At 37.1% G+C, this 23,678-nt stretch overlaps 2 protein-coding genes across 3 annotated transcripts in view; both read right to left on the bottom strand.

Annotated features, from left to right (window-relative positions):
• Positions 1-23,678, bottom strand: part of LOC140156780 (28S rRNA (cytosine-C(5))-methyltransferase-like) — a 351,435-nt gene that overhangs the window by 299,610 nt on the left and 28,147 nt on the right. The gene's annotated exons all lie outside the window — the stretch shown is intronic.
• LOC140156773 (peroxisomal membrane protein PEX14-like) lies at positions 469-23,631 on the bottom strand. The gene is made up of 8 exons (XM_072179736.1): positions 23,439-23,631; positions 21,318-21,377; positions 20,692-20,776; positions 19,662-19,811; positions 17,294-17,409; positions 16,506-16,608; positions 4,270-4,450; positions 469-2,093 (listed from the first exon to the last, which is right to left on the bottom strand). The coding sequence occupies exons 1-8, from the start codon at positions 23,484-23,486 to the stop codon at positions 1,718-1,720; spliced, it is 1,119 nt and encodes a 372-aa protein (XP_072035837.1). The 5' UTR covers positions 23,487-23,631; the 3' UTR covers positions 469-1,717.

Raw genomic sequence — 23,678 nt, 5'->3', positions numbered from 1 at the left:
AATGAATTCAGAGCAATTTAATTTTTGCCCCGATATGAGACCTCTTATTATGATGTCACAATAGTACTCTTTTACCCATAACTCCATAACCGTACGGCATAGATAGGTGAAATTATACATTTCCTGAATCCTTATGGCCAGAGGTTCACAATTTTATTTTTTTATTATTTTTTATTATTAACGGCATCTTTATATAGGGTACCACAGATCAGTGAACAAAGCACTGCCGGAAGCACTGCTTTCCACTGCGGCCCTCTTCAGGATGGTGTGAGTTTGTGGTATTTTGAACTTGACCCTCTGTGCAAATTTCATGCTGTGAACTACCAAATCGCAACCGTTTAAAATAATTGCTATCCTTAAAGTGTTATTTTTCTAAATCTATAAATACTTTCAGGAATCCCTATCCGAATTTAATCAGGATAAATATTTCCATTGAATTACATAAAAATCACAAACTGACAGCAACAATATGAGTCCATTTAAAAATACAATTTATTTGTAAGATGTAGCAGCTCTTTAACATGATTACACTGTAAATTATGATGTAGAATGGCAATTTGAAAAGGTATTGGCAGACAGCTTGTTGAAAAAAATTATGGTTATCTGTGGCTAATACAAATACTATGGATGCATGCCATGTATTTTGGTGGTGATATGGGCAAAAAATGAGCAAAATCTTCAGACAAACAGCTGAGTTAAGCATTGATTCCTCTGGTGTTAAAATGCCTAACTCACCATTTGTCACCTGTCAAAATTGCCTAACTCACCCCAAAATCTCCTTTATGATTGGTCAATGTCAATGGCATTATTACAGCAGGCGCACCTGCTAATAGCCCGGCTAATAGAGACATGATTTAGGCAAAAAGCTCAATTTGGCTGAAAAGTAAGAAGCAGGGGTTTTCTGTACTTTGCCTGAAACAATTAATCAGAAAATAAAAGTTTTTTAAGGGCTCATATTGAAATACTACCACGTTTTCAAACAGAAAGAAGGCTTTTAACAGGAGGCTAGCACAGGAAAGCAAGGGAATTTCAATATGAGCCCTAAAATAATGTTAATGAACTTCTGAGCCCTAAAATAATGTTAATGAACTTCTTTCTTTGATTTTTTCCATTTTAAAATTTTTTTTGGGAACTGTTTTTCCCAAGTCTTTTATTTTTTTGCAGGAAAATAACAATTAATTTCACTGGATTTTTCAAATAAAAAAACCAAGACTGTATAAAAATCCCTTTCTGGAAACTAGCCATGCCTGAAGGCCCAGCGAAAGGGATACATAACATCAATTCATCATGATGTAGTATTAAATCAGTAACATTCATTCACATAAAATTTGATCCATTACAGAATAACTATGTGAATGTTAGCACAATTATTTAGATAGTGGTTTAGCATTCCCTTTTTATTTAATAGACCGTATCGAATAAACTCAAGCGGAACGGTATAACAATCGAAATGGCAGCCACGTTGGTTTGAAGTTTTAAGTGACGGAGGGACAGGTGTCTAGTTCGATTCCAAACCCATTCAGACCTATCACATGTTTTATTGTATTATCGTGCGAATTGCCGTGTGGTACCTTATGGTGGACAGAATTTTATTAAAATGAGGACAAGTGACGTAGTATTCGATAGGGTCTATTCAATTTTATTAAAAATAAAAGTGAAATACTAAAAGTAATGCTAAATCACTCAAAATTAATCTCAAATCATATAAAAATGTTAATTAGTTTTCATCATTGGCTGCCACCATGCTTGCATCTTCATTGTGATTGGCTAGTCCATTTTGATTAGCAGCTTCCGTTAAGTCACCTTGACTATCACTTCCTTTGCCCCTCCCATCTGGTGAGTTCAGCACACCATTGTCTATGCTGCTATTGGCTAATGTATCATCATGATTGACAGATTCTGAGCTGTTACTAAGGGCATTTCCATTCTGGGTGTTGTCTATTTCTCCCTGAGTGCTTGTGATTGGTGAATCAGGTCCTGGGCTTGTTTGCTGATTGGTTGGTGGTGCTTTGGTGGGTGTGGTCTCTTGAGTGTGGTCAGCCCGTTGCCAAGCTGGAATTGGTGTTGGCTGTGGTGTAGCCGGGAATTGATGCCTTGCAGACAAAATAAAAATATTTTGATTACAAAATTTGTACAACATTATCTTGGTGAAACAGTCGATGTAGCATTGTCTGGGGCGGTTATACCTGATATATTTGAACACATCTCATTCATTTGCATTGATTTAAGCCTCTAGTACATTTTGTGGTATATTTGGGAGGGGTTGGTGGGGGAAAACTGACTACAAATGCTCCCAATATTATATTTTTTTCACAACTTACAGGGACAAATCTGAAGTCCTTTGGTCACAAATGGGGATAAGCTGGAGATATAATTTGCTCAACCTATAAGAAGCAAGACTCATAACATCATTAATAATAAATAATAATAATAATGTGAATTTCTAATGCGCACATCTCCACCAAATCAATGGCGCTCAAGGCGCGATACAAAGATTAACTTAAACTACAAAATAAAAATTAATTTTCATTACAACTTAATCTACACATGAACAACAATCAATAGGTGAACAAAATATGGTGATGCACATCAGTAAAATGCTTCTTTCATTAAGTGAGTTTTAAAAGAACTTTTAAACTGTGTTAAAGATGTACTTAGTTTAATGTGGGTTGGCAGAGTATTCCAGAGACGTGGTGAAGCAATTGAAAAGCCCTATCCCCCATGAATGTTTTGAACGGGGTTCGCAGAGAAGCGATTTGTCACTGGAACGGAGCATACGAGGAGGGTTATATGGTTGGAGGAGACATTTGATATATTCTGGTGCAAGATCATTTAGTGATTTAAAACAATGAGTAACAGTTTGTAAACAATTCTGTAACCAACCGCAGCCAATGTAACTCTCTTAAAACTGGAGTGATGTGAGATCTCTTTCTAGTTAAAGTGACCAAGCAGCAGTGTTCTGAATACGCTGTAGACGTGCAATCTGATTATGTTGATATAGAATGGCACGCACAGTTGGGCACAGCACCAAAGTTCACTTTGCATATTGTGTGATTGACGCTCACTTTAGTGACTTTATAAATACGAGTGTAAGTTGGGACTTTATTGATGCACACAGTAACATTAGCAAAAACCAAATACTTTTTGCCACTTATAGGATGAACAAGGGTTTATAAGGGTTCATTTTGCGCACATTTTGCTAGATGGGGGACTCAGGCCAAACATAAAACCCTAAAATATTCAATCAATAGACATTGCTGGGCAAAGAATTTTTCTACTGTAATTTCTATCAGCAACAAAATACACCCAATCGAGCAATTAGGTCCCACGATTCTCCAAATGTGACCTGCTACCATGAAATGTGCGTAAAGTCGCAAGTTGGTAATTTTGAGACATCCTAGATGAGTTGATGTTCTTTGCTTGCCGTGCACCTGTACAAGCCAGTAGTATGTCTTTCGTGAATGGCCCATTGTGCCCCCATACACAAAGAACATACAGACATGCTATTGGCATGAACAGGTGTGAGTGAAACAAAGAATACCATAGCAGAAGCCAAGACATCTCAAAACTACCAACTTGCGACTTTACACTCATTTTGTAGTAGCTGCTCATAGTCACAGGCCCAATTTCCCATCATGTGATAATATCGGGGGGAGAGGGGCAAGTTTGGTTTGGGTAGGGATCTGCCTCAGAGAATCTGACAGTGGATCCATTTATACTAATTTCCCAAGAATTGTGGACCCAGTTTTATACCTGCCACCCAGATTTTCGGCTAAATTGAACACAAATTCAACAACAAAAATTCCATTTGAGCTTCACTTAAGTGAAATACTGGTATTTGTCGAAAAAATTTGAACAAACTGACCTAGAAAAGGGGGCCACTGTTACACCAGAGGCCAAAAAACAAAACCCATCTTTGTAGAACATCCTTGTATAGCCATTTGTACCGAGGTTATATAATATATCTATGGATCTACAGGGAGGATGGGTTAGTGTAGTGGTCTTCTTACTCGCTTCTCACTACTGCAGCCCAGGCGCAATTCCCTGGGTTGCCACATGTGAGTTTGATTGCCGATACATGATGCTCATCCTCACAGGTTTTTCTCCGGGTGCACCAGTATTCCTCCTGCATTTAAAATCGGACCTCGATCTTCCCATATCTCTGTCCCGTTATATTTGGTTGGCATCCCTTGAATTTAGTAGCCTCTGAGATCTATTTGGGATTTGCATAGCTTCAGCCGAATGTTATAAAAAATAAAAAATAGTTACCTATTTAGTAGTAGTCCTTTAAGTGATGAGATATCAGCCTTCAGATCAGCCACATCAGATGATCTACCACTCGCCATTACACTTCTATTTGTAGATGTAGCCACAGTTAGTTGATCTACTTTGCCCTGTTGTTGTTCTAACAATGTATTGATGGATACTAGAGACTTCTGCATTTCATTAACTGTATCAAACAATCAAAAGAAATATGAGATAAAGGTAAGCTTAGTCTGATATAAACATTTATATAACGTATACAAAGATTCTTGTCATTTCATTGGTCAATTGCGACCAGTTCTCACCAAAAGACCGGAAAGTTGCCAAGGGAGAAAAGAAGATATGGTTTATTGAGCATGCAATTAAAGTTCTTTGAAAAATTTTGAGCACCAAGTAAGGGAGCAATTTATCCTGGTAAGTATAATTTAAAGCTTAGGATCCAGAGATAATGAATATGGACATAACTAAAAAATAAAGATTTTGTTACTTGCATGTAAAAAGCTGTGCACATGCATGTGCAACAAATAATATTGTAAACAAGTTACAATAACCCCAGGGGTTCTCCCTGGTTGAAGGTAGTATATGGGGGATGTGTCACGGTTTTGGGGTATCTTTTCAGCCATTTTGGGCCTCTTAAAGTGCCTAATTAGGGCAAATGTGGGTGCTTTTGGGGTGTTTTTTGGTGAAAAATTAGTATACTAAACTGATGGATAGCAAAAAGTAGGTGTAGAGAAAGTCACCATCCGAAAGTCTGTGTCGCAGTGGCACATCCCTGTACAAAAAAATTATAAAAAACCTCCCCCTGTGATACATTATTTTTAGTTGGTACTTTATGTAACTTTGTCATATCACACAATTTAAAAAAGCAATGGGAAATAGGAAAAAATAATTGAGCACCTTGTAATTGAAAGTGTCCCCTTTCAGCAGTTTTAGGCCCCAATTGACACACGGTACAGGGTGCGTAAGTGTTTGCCGACAAACGAGGACACACACAAGATTTTTCACCCTAAACTGTGGACCTACTTCCAACCTCGGTCTCAAACTGCTGCAAAAGACCTCAAATGCATGCTAGATGCTTTAAACGCTATTTGCCTGAAACCGAGGACCACACGTGTAAAAACTACCGTCCGCAGGGTGATGGCTAAAATTCCGTTTCGTATTATACATACAAAAAATCCGCCATTTTAGTCCACGGTTAGGCGATGAAAACATCATACACACATCCTCGGTTAGATAGCAAAACACAATGTCCACGTTTGGAGGCAAACACAGACAGGGGTGTGGGGGTGTGTGTGTGAAATATTTCAAACCAAGATTGACTCTTGTCACTGATATTTTTGGGACCCCCTTCCAAAGAAAATGACAGTCCCCTGCATTCAATGATCCATGACTACTGAGAGTGCTATCTTCAGTAAACATTGCTCATTGACTCTAGGTTAAGTATTATTCAGGCGGCGGATGACATGATCGAGCCGGCAACTTGTGAAACCGCCCTGCCGTATGGCATTTTCCAATATAGTCAGTTAGTTTTGTGGGGTTCATTATCGAACCCCAACCGTTTTAGCTTGTATTTATCAACATAGGCCTATTTGTTTGTGATATTTCAAGCGCTTTTAAAATTTCAAAATAATCCCATTCAATTACACGGTTGACGATGAAAATTTACTGAATTTAGAGAATGCAATGCGCCACCACCTGGTATTATTTACAGTAATATTAATATACAGTACATTAATACAATCTTAATTCACAATGAGATACAAGTGGTATTAATTACGGAAAAACTAAAAGAAATTGAATCTATTCGATAATACAGTATAGATGACATCAATACACTATTACAAATCACTGGATATACTATATAAACGATAGAATCAAAGCGAGCAGCGAGCATAGCATACTATATTGGTGGAATATCTTAGATCATAGTCATAGGTATCAGAGCCCGGTACAAAGCCTGTGCTAATGCTAGACAAGCACATTTCTTTCCCAATAAAGAGCTTATATGTAACACATTTCCTAATTTGTTTTCGGACTGTGTGTGTGGAGGGGGTCATAACAATTTTCAAGCCACAAATTGACTAGTCACTGACATATATTTGTGACCCCCTTCCAAGAAAATGAAATGCCCCTTAGTTCAATGATGCATTACTACTGAGAGTGCTATCTACAGGGTATTTTGAATCATCAAATTACATCACAATTGCCTGAAAATCAGAATTTTGAGAAAACTTTGAGGCTCCCTTTTGAGTAACTCTTATAATATTGCTTTATTAAGCAAACTTAATTTTACAAATATACTAAATATAACTGTACAAAAGATAACTTCAAACACACTGACTCTTGGTTAAATATGAAAGTTATTCATGCATTCAACAATTTTGTGATGTGTCACAACCACAGAATTAGAGAAGGAGAACCAGGATTCGAATGCCATCTTGATGCAGACATGGAGCAAAGATTGGGGGTATTAGGTTTCCCTCGGAATGCGCTTGAGGCATTTGTTGTCATGCAAGCGTGACATAGATGATGGGCGCATTTGAGAGACGGACTTGATGCGACCTGCACGCGAGTACCAAGACGCTTCAGATGAGACGCAGAACTGTTTTGTTCGTCTCCGCGCACCGTTGGCAAGGACCCGCAATAACCCGCATATCCCCAATTTTCTCCCCATAGCTGATGACGCGATTGTATGTGGCTGTACAGGGAGTCCCGGTTCTCATTCTCTAATTCTGTGGTTACAACAAATACATTAAAGCCATATTATAACATTTGCTGAGGAGAACGCCCTCAAAAAAATTTTAAATGCAGGTTTTTACACGATTGTAATGTACTTTAGTAAACAAAGATTCTCTGCAAAAATCAAGACTTTAGGTGCTGTAGTTTTGTCAAAATCCGAGATTTTGAATAAACCGCCGGAATCAGCGTTTTATTATTACGATAGAAATATTAGTCGAACGTGTATGCGATGTCAACACACCCCTACCTACACCGCGTGCGGGACACACACACACCCCCACACACGCCAGAGGGTCGTACCATATTACAACCGCCGGCGTGACATGCATTGGCGCTAGTTGTAAATTCCGATTTTCTTTGCTTTACCTCACTTGTTTGGGGCAAAATTAAAAGGGGACATATCTGACAGTAAATGCTAATATTTTATTGAAAATTAATACTAATCTATTTTTAAAGAAATGTTATAATATGGCTTTAATGGAAATGTGACCATCAGTATTAACATTCAAATTCATACATTTGTTGAGGCAGGTGTGGAGCTAATGAAAAGTACGGAATTGTGAGCAACATTTGTGATTTTACCACCTCAAATTTGTAAATTTATGCAGGACTTTCCGTTTATTCTTGAATAAACTCTTTGTGTTTGGATGCAGAGTTTTAAACTCTAACCAAGACTTTCTGATGTGTTTACCCCCATAATTCGTAAATATTTTCTACATTTAATCTCTTTCATAACATGTGATAAATTTTCAATCACTTTGTTTAATAATTTAGCTCCATAAGTTTTAATTACTTTCATGGAAATTCTCTGAAGATGTATTATTCTTTTGTGTACACATGATAAATAAATAAAATAAATAAATGTAGATATTTATATAGCGCTTTATGCCGTAAACAGCCTCAAAGCGCTTTACATTTATTCCGCCGTCAGGCCCCTAAAACTTTGAAGTCATAAGAATATGTCGGAACCATGTTTGCAGCCTACAAGTGGTGCAGGGTCCATCAGTACAACAACTGTGACTACCCCTAACAGCTTCCCATTGCACCTGGGTGGGGTGAGGCAAGCGAGGCAAAGCGCCTTGCCCAAGGGCGCAACACGGTGGTGGGACGGGAATAGAACCCACACACGCCGATCAAGCTCTCAGATTATGAGTCCAAGGTCAGAACCACTGATGAGCCACCGTGCCCTCCAACACCTTGGTGGTCACTTGGTGGTCTTCCTATGGCAGCACCCATGGCCACTTGACAAATTTTAAAATTCAAATCTATAAATTCAGTGTTACATACTGTTTAACCTCTACTTGAATTTAAGCTTTAAAATGATACCAGCATAATTTATACATGTGTAATTTCTGCATTCAGCATTTTTTTGTGAAAAAAAAATCACACTTCTAACATGAAGTTTCCTTTCCAATCAAAGTTTTGCAATATGTGACATGATCAAGGGGAATGAGTCACATGTCAACCCTGGTCGAAAATGAGTTTCACAGATGTTTCTAAAGAGGACATTTAGAGCTTTCAGAAACTGAAAACCCCATGTTGATACAACTTTGAAAAGTTACGTCAATGTATCAATTGCTGAAAACAATATAAAACAAAAGAATTTTAACACTTTCTTTGCCAATATCTCAAAATCAATATTAGCGACATCCGACTCTCATTTCCCTTGATCATGTCACATATGCTAAAACTATTTTACAATATATACAGTACATCCTCATATTTGTAAATTCCCTACTCCGCAAAGGCAATGGAATCTATTGGCTTGCAGGAAACTCACATACTTCCTCAAATAAGCAAACAATGAAAGCAATATTTTCCCACACATAGATCTGATTTAGTTTAAGTTGCTATTTCTCTTTAGACATTTCTCTTTAGTTATTTCTCTTTTTTTATTTTGACCTTTCTTTACCCTGGGTAAAGAAAGGTCAAATAAAAAAATATATTTAGAAGCCATAGCACCATAACACACACACAAATAATGTGAGATAGTAAATAGCATGCATGAAGTGAATCATTAGAATGTATAAAGAGATAGTTAAAGGTTTAACCCTTATGCAGAGTTAAAATCCTGGTGTGAGTAAGTGAAACTTCGCACATGTTAAAAGAGCAGATAAAACTCCTAGATGACCAGTTTGATAGCAATTCACTGATCATCCTGGCCTTAGTTGTTCATTTAAAAATTTATACAACACATGCAGCTTAAGGGGTCATCAGTCACCCACCTTTGCACAGCATTTTTTGTGGGGCATTCTGAATACGAATAATGTCCTAATGATATCAAATAATTTTGATTTTTTGAAATTCGTGATATAATACAAATTTTGTGGCAAATTGTTATAAATGGATTTTTTTGACATTTAACAGTCCTTGATGTAAAATCTAATGATATGTCCTTCAAGTATATGTAACTGGGAGGAAAAGCCAATGATAATATTAAAATTTTGACTTTTCGTATTAAAGATACCCATTTTTCCCCAAAAGACCTACAAAATTTAGGTCTTTTTGGTAAACAAATGTGTATCTTCAATACAAAAGGTCAAAATTTGCAAATGATCATTGGCTTTTCCTCCCAGCTACATTCACTTTCAGTACATATCATTAGACCTATAAATTTTACTTCGAGGACTGTTAAATATGAAAAAATTAAAAAAACACCAATTTTTAATAATTTGCCATAAATATCGCCAATTTCAAAAAGTCAAAATTATTTGATATCAGAAGGACATTTCTCATATTCAGAATGCAATTCAATATGTCTGATGTGCTCTCATGTCCCGCAAAAAATACTGTGCAAACGTTGTTATCCAATCCCTTACCAACATTAGCTACATGTACATTGTACTGTCACACTTCTTCTGTTCATTATTAAAAATTGGGAGTTCAGTTGCAGTTGCCTAATAACATTTACACAACACAGTTTCACAACACAGCTTCACAACTTGAAATGTCTAAACTTCATAGTGACCATCTAGAAATATGCGTCTCTTTAGTTCCTCTCTCAGTCGTTGCCAGAATATGCCCTGTCCACATTCATCACCCTCCCATTTCAGGCACTGAGCACGATGGAATAATTGCCTCAATCTCAACGTCATCTCATTATCTGGAATCTCCTCCAGAAGAATCAGGATCAGGACATTTTCATTTTCTTCCAGTAATCTCTGATGAGCCAAGGCAAGTTCAAATTTACATTTATTACGGCCTCGATCTTCCATATAGTGAGGAGATAAAATAACTAAAAGTTTACGACTTCGTTTCATGTATAATGATGTATATTCCAAAATAGGTTTGTTAGCTGGGATGTCCCGTCCTCTGATGCAGAGCTTCAGAGGTTCCTCTCCTCCTTCAATGTTAGCTTCCAGTTCATCACATATCCAATCTTCATCTTCATTACAGTATGACACATAAGCATCGTATCTAGGGATACCATTCTCATCCTCATCATCATGGTCATCATCATTACCTAAATAAATTACAGGGTTCTTTCTTCTATTAAACAACAAGAATAGTCTATTCTTGATATTCCAATGATACAGTGCTACTATGAAACCCCCAATTATTAAAAACACTGCACCAATGATGCCTATTGAGATATAGAGCCATAGATATGACTTACAGTCCAAATCAATCTCTGTTATACTCGATCCCTTTCTCGTATCGGGCGAAACACAACAATAGTTGCATTTGCCATTTTGAGCATCAGGGTTCCACAGATATACTCTTGTATCTGTCATTATCCAGGTTTTGAAGGCTTCAATATTGCAGTCACATATGAATGAATTGTATGATAGATCTAGTACAATCATGGACTCAGTAATGTACTAGAAATAGTAGCAAATTTATTTCTGCTCAAATCCAATGCCACAATGTTGACAAGGTACTGCATATAGTCAAAAGAAGTCAGTGTATTGCTTGCTAAGTTAAGGACTGTTAGCATGGTTAAATTACCTAATAATATAGCATCCTCTTTGGTTATGACTGATATCTGGTTAGAACTTATATCAATAAATCTCAGCTTAGGTGCATTGAAGCCATGTAACACATCCATAACCTTTCCATCCTCTATAAGTACTTCTTTCAGATATAGAACTTCCAAACATGGCATATCAAATGATAAAGGTACTGAACCATCATTATAAATGTTGCATTCAGACAAATCAAAAATCAACAGATTTGGACATCTGATTAGACGTGATACCCCAGTTGAAACGCCTGTTCCACTGATATCTAATTTCTGCAATGTTGGTGCCATGATGCAGATCGTAAACAAATAAAAAGGAAAATAAAATTTTGCTTGGTTTTCAAGTTGTTGCTCCACATCCACAAGTGTTTGCAAGTGAGGGAATTCACAAGGCATGGAGCTAATCCTACTATAGTCAGAGTTGTGTGAGAAATCTAAATACTCAACAGATTGTATCTGACATAGCTTGTTAACCCAATCTGAGTAACTGATATGCATTTTATTACTGGCAAGGTTCAACCTTTTGAGATAATTGTTCCCATAAAACACATGCAAAGCTCCGGATGCCAAAATGTCAGTATTCTGAATATTTAAATGTAGTTCTTGTAAACTGTCTAAGCCTTTGAAGGTGAATTCAGACAATGTTGTAAGGGATTTACTCTCTATCACAAGCCTTTGAAGTTTAGGAAACCATATGAATGGTGATCCATCTATTTTAATATGTAATTCCTGTGCTCTTATTGTAAGCCCATGCAAGGATGCATTCATCTTGGTCAGTGGTTCAAATGTAGTAGCATTGAAGAATGGTCGCACAACCGCATACGTACCATATACAAGAGTTAAGTCTTCAAGTGGGGAATTTAAACACTGCAATGTCTGGATGCCATCCTCTCCAAAGAATGGTGGGTTATAGAATGTGGTGAAATAAAGAGTAAGGTCTTTGAGATTATACAGCTTTTTATATACTTGAGTTATGTTGTATACATGCCCTGGTAAGATGGTTAAAGATTTCAATGGTGGTGTTGTTAGACATTTATCACCAATACTGATTACACCAGTATTATCTAACCATAAAGTCTGAAGTGCTGTAAGTGAACATAAATCAATACATGCATCTATACCGATTTCAAGATATGTTAGTTTTGTGAGTCCAACCCAGTCTGAATCATGACATCCAAGACTTGCATTATAATGTTTAGTTCTTGCCCTAACAGTTAGCGAAACCAGAGATGAAAATTCGCGAGAGACATTCCCAATAAAGTCTACGGTTAGTTCAAGCCCAATATTCCATTCCAATTCCTCCAGATGTTTGGGTCCAGCAAATGATGCATTTCCAAACAAGTTGTCACCTTTATAATAGAAATCTAGTCTTTTCAAAGAAACAAGATCTTGGAATGGAGAGCCAGAAACAGTCTTCAGGGGGTTGACACGCAGGTCAAGAACCCTTAGTTTACTCAATCCACTGAAGGTATAGCTTCCAATAAAAGATACGGGATTGAACCCCAGGTACAATCTAAGAAGGTTATGAAACTCGCTGAATGAATTGTCTGGCAAAACACTGATTAGATTTACTTGAAGATCAAGGAGCTCCACTGATGCAGCATTTTGTAACTGTGGGATGCAAGACAAGAATCTGCGTGCACAATCCACCTTGGTTTGGTTCCATGTTTTACAAACAATACTTCCTTTTGGGATACAAGAGGACTGCTCCATAGGAGGTACATTGGGTGAAACTTGTCCAGTCTCAAGGCAAGCTGAGTATTTGGGTTGATGAAGAAGCAGCACTAAGCTAGCAATTATCAAACGAAATAACATGGCATCCATATTCAAGTTGAAACTTTCACCTTCTCTTAAAGTCACAGGAATACTACCCTACAGCAGTGGGGGAAATGCTAGTGGGAGGTTATGTAAGCTTACATAATAGAGGTTATCCACTTCACTCATGTGTGACTTCTAACAAAGGGCGCTGGTTCCCGTAGTATTCCTCATTCAAACCAATTCAATGCACAACCTCGGAGTTACCTGCATGACTTTGGCGTGCTATTTTGAAACAGTCATGATTGCATGTGCAGGTAATTCTTTTGAAAGTCCTAAACAAGGTATAGCAGTCGTTGATAGGATATGCAGCTTATAGAACACGGATAACCTCTATTGCAAGCTGCCAGGACCCAGGCCCATTGAAATACTGTACAAAATCATCCATCACTGTATTTCTATATTCACTAGGCACATGTAGAAAAATTATTTAATGAGATGACGTAGCATCTTTCAGTGACCTATGTAGACTTTTCAGATTCTAAAACGCTTCTCTTAGATCATTCATAATTCAACATTTTTGGTAGAATTTTGAAAACCAACCAAATTTCTGACACTAAATAATTTGTGTGTAAGAGACTGATCAAATAACTAGAGCCAGCCAGACTATACTCACAGTGAAGTATACTAGTGCTTGGAAGATCAATATTGATTTTTACCACACTTGCACTTTCAATCATAACCCCGAACTGGAACCGATACACTATGAAATTCAGGGAAAATCTGACATCAGGAAAGATTTACAACTTGTGAATCTATGGATATAATGTCCAAGAAAATTAAGTCAGAGAAAATGTTCACCGTCGACAGCAAGCCTTGCATGACAAGTGTTTGTCACAGTCGGTGTGTTGTTTACCTCAGCAGAATTACATTGCCAGTATAGGATGTTGGTCAATAATATTGGAAGTTAATAGCCATTCTACTTATGGAATTAATTATCAGCAAATATCAGTGAATAAACTTCTAGTGCCCATTTCATTAACTTTCCTTAACCCTAACACTGGACCCTGCTTTTTGGGATCGGAAGTCAAAGAAGATCCGAAAAAGTCAAGGAGAAGAAGAATTTTGACTTGGCACCCCGGGATTGAACCTTTGACCCCCGCATGCCAAGCACACGATCACGGACCGGTAGCTACACGGGTTATTGCTGCCCGGCCAGCAATTCCGTTTGCATGTAACACTTAGGGTGATTGCGTCATCGCAGACCCTGGGATTCAAGCATGCGCAGAATTTTTCATCGTAAGATTTTGTAAGATTTTTGGGTGTTAGGGTTAATGAAAGCATCAAAAGGACAAGTTACTTCCAAAATAAAACACTTCATGTTTTTGTGATCAATGAGAAATAAGTCTGGTTTTGTTGCTTATTTATTTTATTTTATTTTATCTTTCTTTACCCAGAGTAGCCCCTTCAGTATCTAGTACTGATCTCCAAGGAGGCCCTGGGTAATAATTAACAATATACAATTTACGATAACAGAAGTTTACATAAATTTAAAGTAATGCATGAAAGCAAAAGTTACATAGATACATTATTTACATTGTTCATCAGGTAAAGTAATAATTACATGCAGTAATATTAACATTATGCATGTTAAGTAATCAAATTGAACGACAAAGTTGAAGTAATAAATTTGTGGAAATTGTTTTCACAATTCTGAAATATATTTTTTTAAAGTATGAATAGCCATTGAAGGAAAGTTTCCAAGGATATCTTGAGGGAGTCCATTCCAAGCATAACATGATCTGTAGTGAGAAGTTCATTTTCCAGGATGTATGTGCCATTTTGGAATTACAAGGGAATTTGGCTTCTAGTACCATGAGTATGAAGAGATTGCATATTGAGAAAATATATATGATGGTGTATTATGGGTAAGGCACTTGAACAAAATAATCAAAAGTTGTTTCTCCCGGGGATTTACCATATCACACCATCCCATTTCGTCTAATATCCATCTCATCTACATCCATTTCCTCTAAACCCATTAGGTCTATATCCGCTACGTCCAATAATCATTTGGTCCGATACCCATTTCGTCTGATACACATTTCGTCTAATAACCAATAAGTCTAAAACCATTTAGTCTAACAACCATTTAGTCTAATACCCATTTGGTCTAATACACATTTGGTCTAATACCCATTTGGTCTGCAATCCATTAGTCTAACAAGCATTTAGTCTACTAACCAATTGGTCTACCCGATTGGTACTCTAATAACACATACGAGGCTACATAGGCGCAATAACGCTATTACACATGCTGTGAAGTCATAATCTTAAAGGAGGGTCAGAGTTCAGTGGCGGCGCCAGGAATTTATTTTTTCCGGGGGGGGGGGGGCATTGAGGGGGCAAAGTGAATTTCAAGGGGTAAAATCAACAAATTTTGCTCAAAATTACCGCAAAAACGTGAAATTTTTGTAATTTTGGATTTTTACTGGGGGGCAAGAGTTCTGACTGGGGGCATTTGCCCCTTCAAGCCCCCCCCCCAGTGGCGCCACCACTGTCAGAGTTTCATAAACAGTACAACAACTATACATGTAGTATCTGCACCACCGGGATCTACACATAACTGCAAATGACATAAGCCCAACGGATCTTGAGATAATGTGTCCACAAACTCCGCTATTAATTTACAATGATTTTGGCATAAATTATGCAAATTAGCGAGCTTAATTTCCATATTTTTCACCAAAAAACATACGGTCACAGAGCACTGTTGGATATCCTTCCTCCCACCAAGTAGCATCCGCATAGGTCTTATGGATTTTCAGATACAGCTCCGGACGGATGGACACACACACAGACACACCCCCACCCCCACACGAATAGACAGAAATAGTGATTAATAAGTCCCATCCTGAACATAGTTCAGGCGAGACAAAAATGTATTTCCCAAGTAACAGAATGTGTGTATGAGTGATATAAAAATAGATATTTACTATCTTAAATTTGTGTAATGGTCGAAATATAATCACTCAGTGATATGAGAGATGTATGGAACAATTGTGACGTGTCATGTCAAAAGCAGACACTTTTGGGCAGGATCGTAAATGGAGAAATAGCCAAAAATTTGCCCGGGGTGATTTTTTCACAATTTGGGTTTGTTGCGAATTTGTGATGTTATTAATGTTTAAAATATTGTCTGATAGTTTCAGACTGGAATATAACTGGCATCTGGTATTTTTTGAGACATTTTTCAAGATAATTCCTACTCTTAACATTGTCAATAATATTTTTAAAGGCTGATATCTCAATACCATAACTTACAAATTCAATATCTTTGCTTAGGAATGTCCTATTTCATTGGGGAAAACAGCGTTGTGGAGCAAAATATCTCTATATTTAATATGTAAAAACCTCAAAAGTGTCTGTTTTTGACATGACATGTCACAATTTGTTCCATTGCACTCGCTGTTCAGGCTAGTGGAATGGAACAATCCATCTTTGGCCTTGTGATTATATTTCAACCATCACACTCATAGACAGTTTGTATTCCTGCTTTGCTCGGATCAGCCATCTTGCTACCAAAACGAGGTTCTCCCTGCAAACGCACACACAAAACATGCATTTTTGCTTCTCAGGCTTTCCAAGCAAAGCGCCAGAAGGCATTTGCAAAGCGTAAGCGGTAATTAAAGCACGCGTTTGACAGGCATACACATACGCAGCACAAACTTTGCGGGTAGAACCTCATTTTGAGATGACTGTGTGATCGGCGAAGATTTCTACTTACCAGCTTCTCTCACACTTGTACTAAGTTCTTGAATGGATTGCTCCAACTTCTCCTGTCTCTCTTTCTCTTCTTGACGATGCTTTAATAATGGCTGTAAGAATTTCTGAAATTTAACATCACAGTTCAATTCATTCAAACTGTTAGCCATTCAAGACAAATAAAGTAATACACTAAATGTTATGAACATCTAGTGCTACATGCTCTATTCAATGTTTCTATATCAAAGGTCATATTTGATACCATTGGATCCTCTGCTCAGTGATACCAAAATTGTTAGACATTTCTAGCTACAATGTATGCACTAATTATAGGCTAAAAAACATTTTGGCTAAAATAATCGTACAAACATCTGATTTTCATCTCAATATCCCTAAGAGCAAAAATAAACATTACTGGGCCTCATCAACCTCCATTATTCTTGGAGCTTGATACACCCACTACCTTCAGGTGATGTGACAGGTTAATTATTATTCTTACAAAAAAAATGATTGCAAGGGATATGGAAGTCATTTTAGCGTTATTAGAGCATTGTTAGTGCATCAGGAAAGACAAGGATTAATGGTGGCATGTACTATAGTCCAGGGACCAAATCCCTTTCTAACTTTACAGAATAAGTGCATCCATTTCTAGAGAGTTGGTACATGTCCAAAATTCCCAAGAATATTTTGACAAAGCACTTCTGAATCATTCCTCAAGACTGATCGCTATTTAAATATGTACCAAAGTAAACCCATAGCTAATAAAGAAGCAACCACAGGGCCCACTACTCAACTGGGACTGATACTAACCTCATAGAGTTTATAGAAGCCATATGACACACCACTAATAATGACTGCTAATGCTGCATAATCTCTCCATGTATCAAATCTGGACTTTACCACCGGGGGTGGAGACTGATAGGGTACTGTGAATTAAAAGAAAACATTAAGGTAAATCAAATGACCTTGCATTCTTATAAGCTGTACGGTGAATAACAGGGGTAATGGCCCTGAGCCTGGGGAGATTGAGGGTTGCCCGTCATTTGAATAAAATTGCCTGTCCTAATTTGACCTTAAAAAACATTTACCAGACATCTATAGCCCATTGGGGGTTCAAAGAGTTCAAATATGTGCTGATATGGCCTTGTTCTACAAATTGGGTCTACTAAAAAGGGCAATTAGCTTCTCAAAACATACAATTTATAATATAGCATCTGTCAAAGGCATTAATTTTGCCCGTCCCAGGAGCAAATTGGCTGTCTAAAATGACGGCCAGACGGGTGGCTAGCTAAGACCCTGGGTATGAGGCAAACAGTATAGAAATCTCAACTTAGGCTTTTCAAATATTTCACCTTTTGGAAGACCAATTTGGTATAAAAGACTCATAACAGCATGGCCTGATAATTCATTCATTCATTCATTCATTCAATCTATCTTTATTCTGGTAAGCTCTTTCAATACATAAGTACTGATCTCCCAAGAGGTCCAGATCAGACAATATCAATATACATTGTATAATAAATTAAACAATCAAAATACAAAGAATACTATAATACAAATGAGGATATGAAAATAATACAGTAATGTATATACACAGGCATAAAAAAAGATGAAAATAATAGGAACTACATCATTACCATTATTATCATAAACCAAAAACATAATTACAAAATATATACACAGTATTGTTAAACAGCAATAGCATTTTTGAACTCATACATACTCATGGCCATAAAGTTTGAACGAATATTCAGTGGAAGATTATTCCAGAGTACTGCAGCTCTGTAATTGAATGTTCTTTTACCAGCAAAAATATTCCATGTAGGAACAATCAGGGCATTATGAGTTTGACTTGAGTACCTTTGTCATGACTTGAATGTGTAAAACTGAAAATAGATGAGAGATAAGATGGAGCTATTTGTTTAAGACACTTGAAAGTAACAATCAGTGATTGATTATCCCATCTACAATTTAGTTTTACCCAATTCAGGTCTTCCATCATTTTGTCAATTGGAGTTCTGATGTCAGCATGGAGAAGCATTCGAGCAAGCTTGTTCTGCAAGACCTGGAGCTCATGATGATAATTAGCATTGAAATTATTCCAAACAGAACTACAATAGTCAAAATGAGGGAAGACTAGAGCTTTAGCGAGCATGTTCACAGTACTAGGTGGAAGATAATTCTTGACTCTACCAATTACACCGATACGTTTAGATACATTAGATGACATATAATTTACGTGTTCACTCCAAGATAAGTTTGGGTCAAATACTACACCTAAATATTTGTATTTATTTACAATTTCTATGCTCTCATTTCCATAGGCAAGAGATATATCCTTAAATTTACTTAATTTCTGTCTAGAGCCGAATAGCATCATCTTATTCTTTTTAATGTTTAAAGTGAGTTTATTAGACTTGAACCATTTAGCTATCATATCTAGGTTACTCTTGAGATTAGACTGTAATATTGTTGGATCTGGTGAACTAACTAAAAGAGTTGTGTCATCTGCATACATTACGCACTTACAATTAACAGATTCTGGTAAAGAATTAACAAAAATAATAAATAACAAAGGACCCAATATTGATCCTTGTGGTATCCCAATATTAATATCTTTAAAATCAGAGAGAGTTGAATTTATATTGACAGCTTGGGATCTACCACTCAAATATGATTTGAACCAGTCCAGTGACATGCCAGTGATACCATATGAATACAATTTATCAAATAAAAGATCATGATTTACCGTATCAAAGGCTTTTTAAGATCTAAGAAAATTGACCGGTTACTTTACCATCATTCATGTTATTCAGGATATAATCAGTTACATCTAGGAGAGCAGTATTAGTACTGTGATTAAGTCTAAAACCTGACTGGCATGGATTTAAAATATTGTTTAATGTAAGGTAGTCATTCATAATGAATGACTTATGTGTGTGACAGGACTGTAGGTTGCCTTAAAAGGCATAAAATACTGTTGTGTGCAATTGTTATTGTACCACATGACCATTCATTATATTTACCATTAAATTCTCTATGTTGTTAGTGAATACTATCACCTGTAAGTGTGTTTTTTACTTATCTAGATCGGAGTAAAAAGGAAGATGCTTCTCCTACAAAATGACTGCAATCATTCATGCAACTTTTTCACATTACAACAAAATGATCATCTTACCCATTTGCTGAGTATACGGGGGTCCACCTGGTGGTTGGTTGACCCCTGGTGGGACAGCAGCAGCTGAAGGAGGGGGCTGTGTAGCAGGTGCAACATCTTCTCTAGTGCCTGATCTATCAATAGCTAATTCTATCTCCTCTGCAGTGAGACCTAAAAATCAATCCCAAATAATGATGAGAAATAATGAGTTGAGCTGGCATTAACTGTACTGATCTAAAATTCAATCTCAAATAGTAACTGATGATCAGATTGTGAAAACAGAAAGCAGAACAGAAATGTCAACATATTGATATATATATATTCTGTTATAACAGTATTATTTTCAGATAGACTATCTTTTCAAAGTAAATTTAGGTAGACAAATCCAGTAAATTACTCACGTCTTTGCAATTAAGAGTGCTCAATCCCATTAAAGTAGAGTGTAAAAACAGGAATGGCTGTGCTTGTGACCAAGGGTGAAATTAAGCGGGAAACGGGAGCCGTTTGGCCCCAGAAACTCTGCAATAGCCCCTGGTTCCATCTCATTTGTAGCTGACCAGGGGACACTTTTCTCACAAAACTGGCCCCTGGATAGTGAACCAAAAAGTATCAAATTCAAAGCAACCAGTGCTTATTTAACCCATCCAGCACATCTTTATTTTTATTGGCCCCTTGGTAAATGGAAGTGGCCCTTGGTTTCTTCAAATCTTGGTGAACCAGGGACCACTTTTTTTGCCAAAGTGGCCCCTGGTTCAAGCTCTCTTATTTTCACCCTTGCTTGTGACAGCACAGAATGTTATGTACATACAATTCTTTTGGTTAAGACACAACCATGGAACACCATCTGTCTGATGATCGGGTACCCAATGATTGAAGTGAGGGTATGCCGTTGCCTTTCCAAAGGTCTATACTTTGAAATTTGTATATATTCTGTTATGGAGAATGCTCCAAAAAGCACAAAATCAGTTTAAAAAAGTGATGGCAAACTTCACTTTCTGGGAATTACAAAAGTAAGACAACTTTTTTCTGTTAGAAATCATGATATAATTACCTTTCTTTTGCAGGAAAGCTTTCTTCTGAACCAATGGACTATTCCTCACTTGTGGGTTCTGTAAAAACTTAATAGCGGTGTCAATCTGTGTGAACAGAAAGATAAACAAAAGCTTAATGGAACGAGTTGACTGTAAGGCTTTTAAAATTATTAGCACTGCAATACTCATATAGTTTGTCTGTTCATTTTACAAGTTGACAGCAGAAAATATAAACTACAAGCTAAACTAGGTAGCAGAGTTGGATTTACTTTGACAAATTTGCATAGCAATTTTTAGTGGAAACCTAAAATTTATGTGTTATTTTTTTCATATTAGCAAAAATGTACATTAAAAATTGCTATACAAACTGAAATTTGTGTAGCAGGTGTAAAATAGGGAGCATATTGCTCTGCTACAACAAGTAAATCCAACACTGCTAGGTAGCACATAATTCTCCAATAGTTTTATTTATCTAGTTTCTTCAAAAAGATTAAAAGCTTTAGAAAGTTTAGATTAAAGTAATGAGCAGATTTTAATAATCTTTGCAAATAATCCACCAGAAGTCTTTGAATGTGAACTTTTTTTAATCGCTGATGATGATTTAAAAATACAATACAATACATAAGTTTGTTAAAGATGGCATTACCATTTTTTCCCTTGGAGGAGCAGCAACTTCTTCAGCTGAGCTTGGCACCTTCTCCTCACCCTGTTAATGTAATAATTAGAATTCATAACCTCATTAATATACGTGAAACCTGTGATCCAATCAAAAGAAATTGATTGCCTGACCGCGCACTAATTGCGAGGTCATTAATAACTCACAATGACGCCTGTCGCGCTACAATGACTTCTGCGCTCTCGTGCGTGTATAAAGCTAAGCGTTATTGCAATGCACGCGCCTACGTGATGCCGCCTCGTTTCTGTGATTGGTAGCTCTTGTTGTCGGCGCGAATGTTAAATTCGCCTGGTCGATTTTTTGTAGGGTAGGTTACAACAATAATTAAAACTGGTTATATTTTAACAACGTTTTATGGCATAAAATAACATAAAATGCTATTTTGATTTGTTCAAATTATTAAATATGACGGTAATGAATGACAATAATAACTTTGCACCATCTATTTTGAGTTCATTGTGTGAAATTGTCGGGTTTTGTTTTGGGCCTCGGTATGCTCCCTCGGAAAAATACCTCAGCCCAAAACAAAACCCTCCGATTTCACACAATGACCTCAAAATAGATGGTGCGCAGTTATTATTGTCTAAATATGTAATTTTTGCACTTTAGATCTTGCTGTTTCAAGAAGCATGCATGAGCAGCGACTTCTTCAGCTGAGCTTGGCACCTTCTCCAATGTATTAATTAGAAATAAGTAATTTTTTCACTCAGATTTTGCTGTTTCAAACAAGCATAGCCCCATGGTAGAGTTGCAGTGACATAGCTAGGGCTCTCAACGGGTAAAACAGGTTATGTTCTCGGGTACCTGATTGAATTTTCTGGCGGGAATCCGGGTACCCAAAAATAAAATAAAAAATCCAAAAAAAGAAATTGTTTTTTTTTTTTGAACAAAAATTGAAAAGAGAAGAAGTTATATGCCCTAAATTACTTGTTATTCAAGGTTGGAAACTGGAGAAATACTGTTACAAAAAATGCTATTTTTTATTCAAAGTTGGATAAGTTTGTACATTTTAATTACTTAATTAGGGCTCATATTGAAATACCCTACCACGTTTTCACACAAAAAGAAGGCAGGATTCCCTTCGCTAAGCGTGCGCCTCAGGAAAGCTCGGTCATAAAACGGATGGATTATATGCATCAGTGATACACCCTGCCCAGGATTTTAACAAAAGAAGGCTAGCACAGGAAAGCTGCAGGATGGTGCACACCTTCCTGTGTAAGGGAATTTCAATATGAGCCCTTAGTGACATAATTGTAATATCGTAATAACTTCTTTGATCGTCTCAATGCAGGCCACTGATAACTGACGATGGATATGAGGATAGAGCTTGGAGGCTGAAGTTATCTTAAATTGGGTCAGAATCAGTGAAGTATAATAGAGATTCGGGAAACAACACTGATCATGACGGGTATAGCGCCCGAAACAGTTGCTTGAATGACACATCGGCAAATTGTTAGCATGGTTAATCTCAAAAAATTAGCAAACTTTGCTCTGAAGATTTGAGATAGAGATAGATTTCTCAAGTTAATATTAAGTTTTTTAATACTTGAAAGATGTACAATATCATGCCATGATTGACAAATGTTGACATTGATTGTGAATTAAGGAGTAAGGGGCTGTGCAATAATTATGAGCCGGGGGGGTTAAATTTCCAAACGGCCTGTCAAAATTTGCTTCCCCCCTCTCAGCCCGCCAAAAATTGCTCCCCCTTTCAGCTTGCCAAAAAATCTTTGCCCCCCCCATGTATGCCACATTTTTGGGATCCAAATTTTGAAACCTAAAATGGTGTGGATATATATTACGAGTGCAGCAAGCACAAATATTCGCATATTTAAGCGTTTTCGTACTGTTTGCCGAAGCCTTTTTAGAGCGTTTTGTTTAAAAGATGCCACATGAATGTGTGCCAAAATCACTTCCCCTCTCTCGGCTTGCCAAAAATTGCTTGCCCACCCCACCCCCTTTGGCTGGCCAAAATGTCTTCCTCTCCCCCGGGCTCATAATTATTGCACAGCCCCTAAAGCTAAAAAGACATTCACATTGACTGTCACAATGTCACATGATGAAATATGATATCTACTCTACACTCCTTACCTCAGGCTCTGCAGTCTGTACATTAGTGCTATCTTCTTCTTCAGCCATGGCACTGAGCTACTATTAAATTCTGAAGAAACAATCACAATTTAAGCTTCAAAATCTCTAGGCTAAAAACTGTTCTCACTGCTATCTCATTCTCATGCATGCATGATCTTGTTTATCTTCTTCTGTCCACTTGACCTTTGTCCCTGTTTATTTATATTAGACTCTGCACAGTCTGTGGTTGTACATTTTCTA

This window comes from Amphiura filiformis, chromosome 7, assembly GCF_039555335.1.
Source record: "Amphiura filiformis chromosome 7, Afil_fr2py, whole genome shotgun sequence".
NCBI lineage: Eukaryota > Metazoa > Echinodermata > Ophiuroidea > Amphilepidida > Amphiuridae > Amphiura > Amphiura filiformis.
The sequence above is the reverse complement of the archived record's forward strand: the minus strand, read 5'-3'. Positions and strand labels throughout refer to the sequence as shown.

Bases quoted from the DNA above. Each gene is read 5' to 3' on its own strand.
- LOC140156773 (XM_072179736.1), bottom strand. From the start codon at position 23,486: ATGGCTGAAGAAGAAGATAGCACTAATGTACAGACTGCAGAGCCTGAG. The intron at 21,378-23,438 runs GTAAGGAGTGTA...TTACATTAACAG, and splicing joins TACAGACTGCAGAGCCTGAG to GGTGAGGAGAAGGTGCCAAG. The intron at 16,609-17,293 runs GTTAGTATCAGT...GTTAAATTTCAG, and splicing joins GCTTCTATAAACTCTATGAG to AAATTCTTACAGCCATTATT.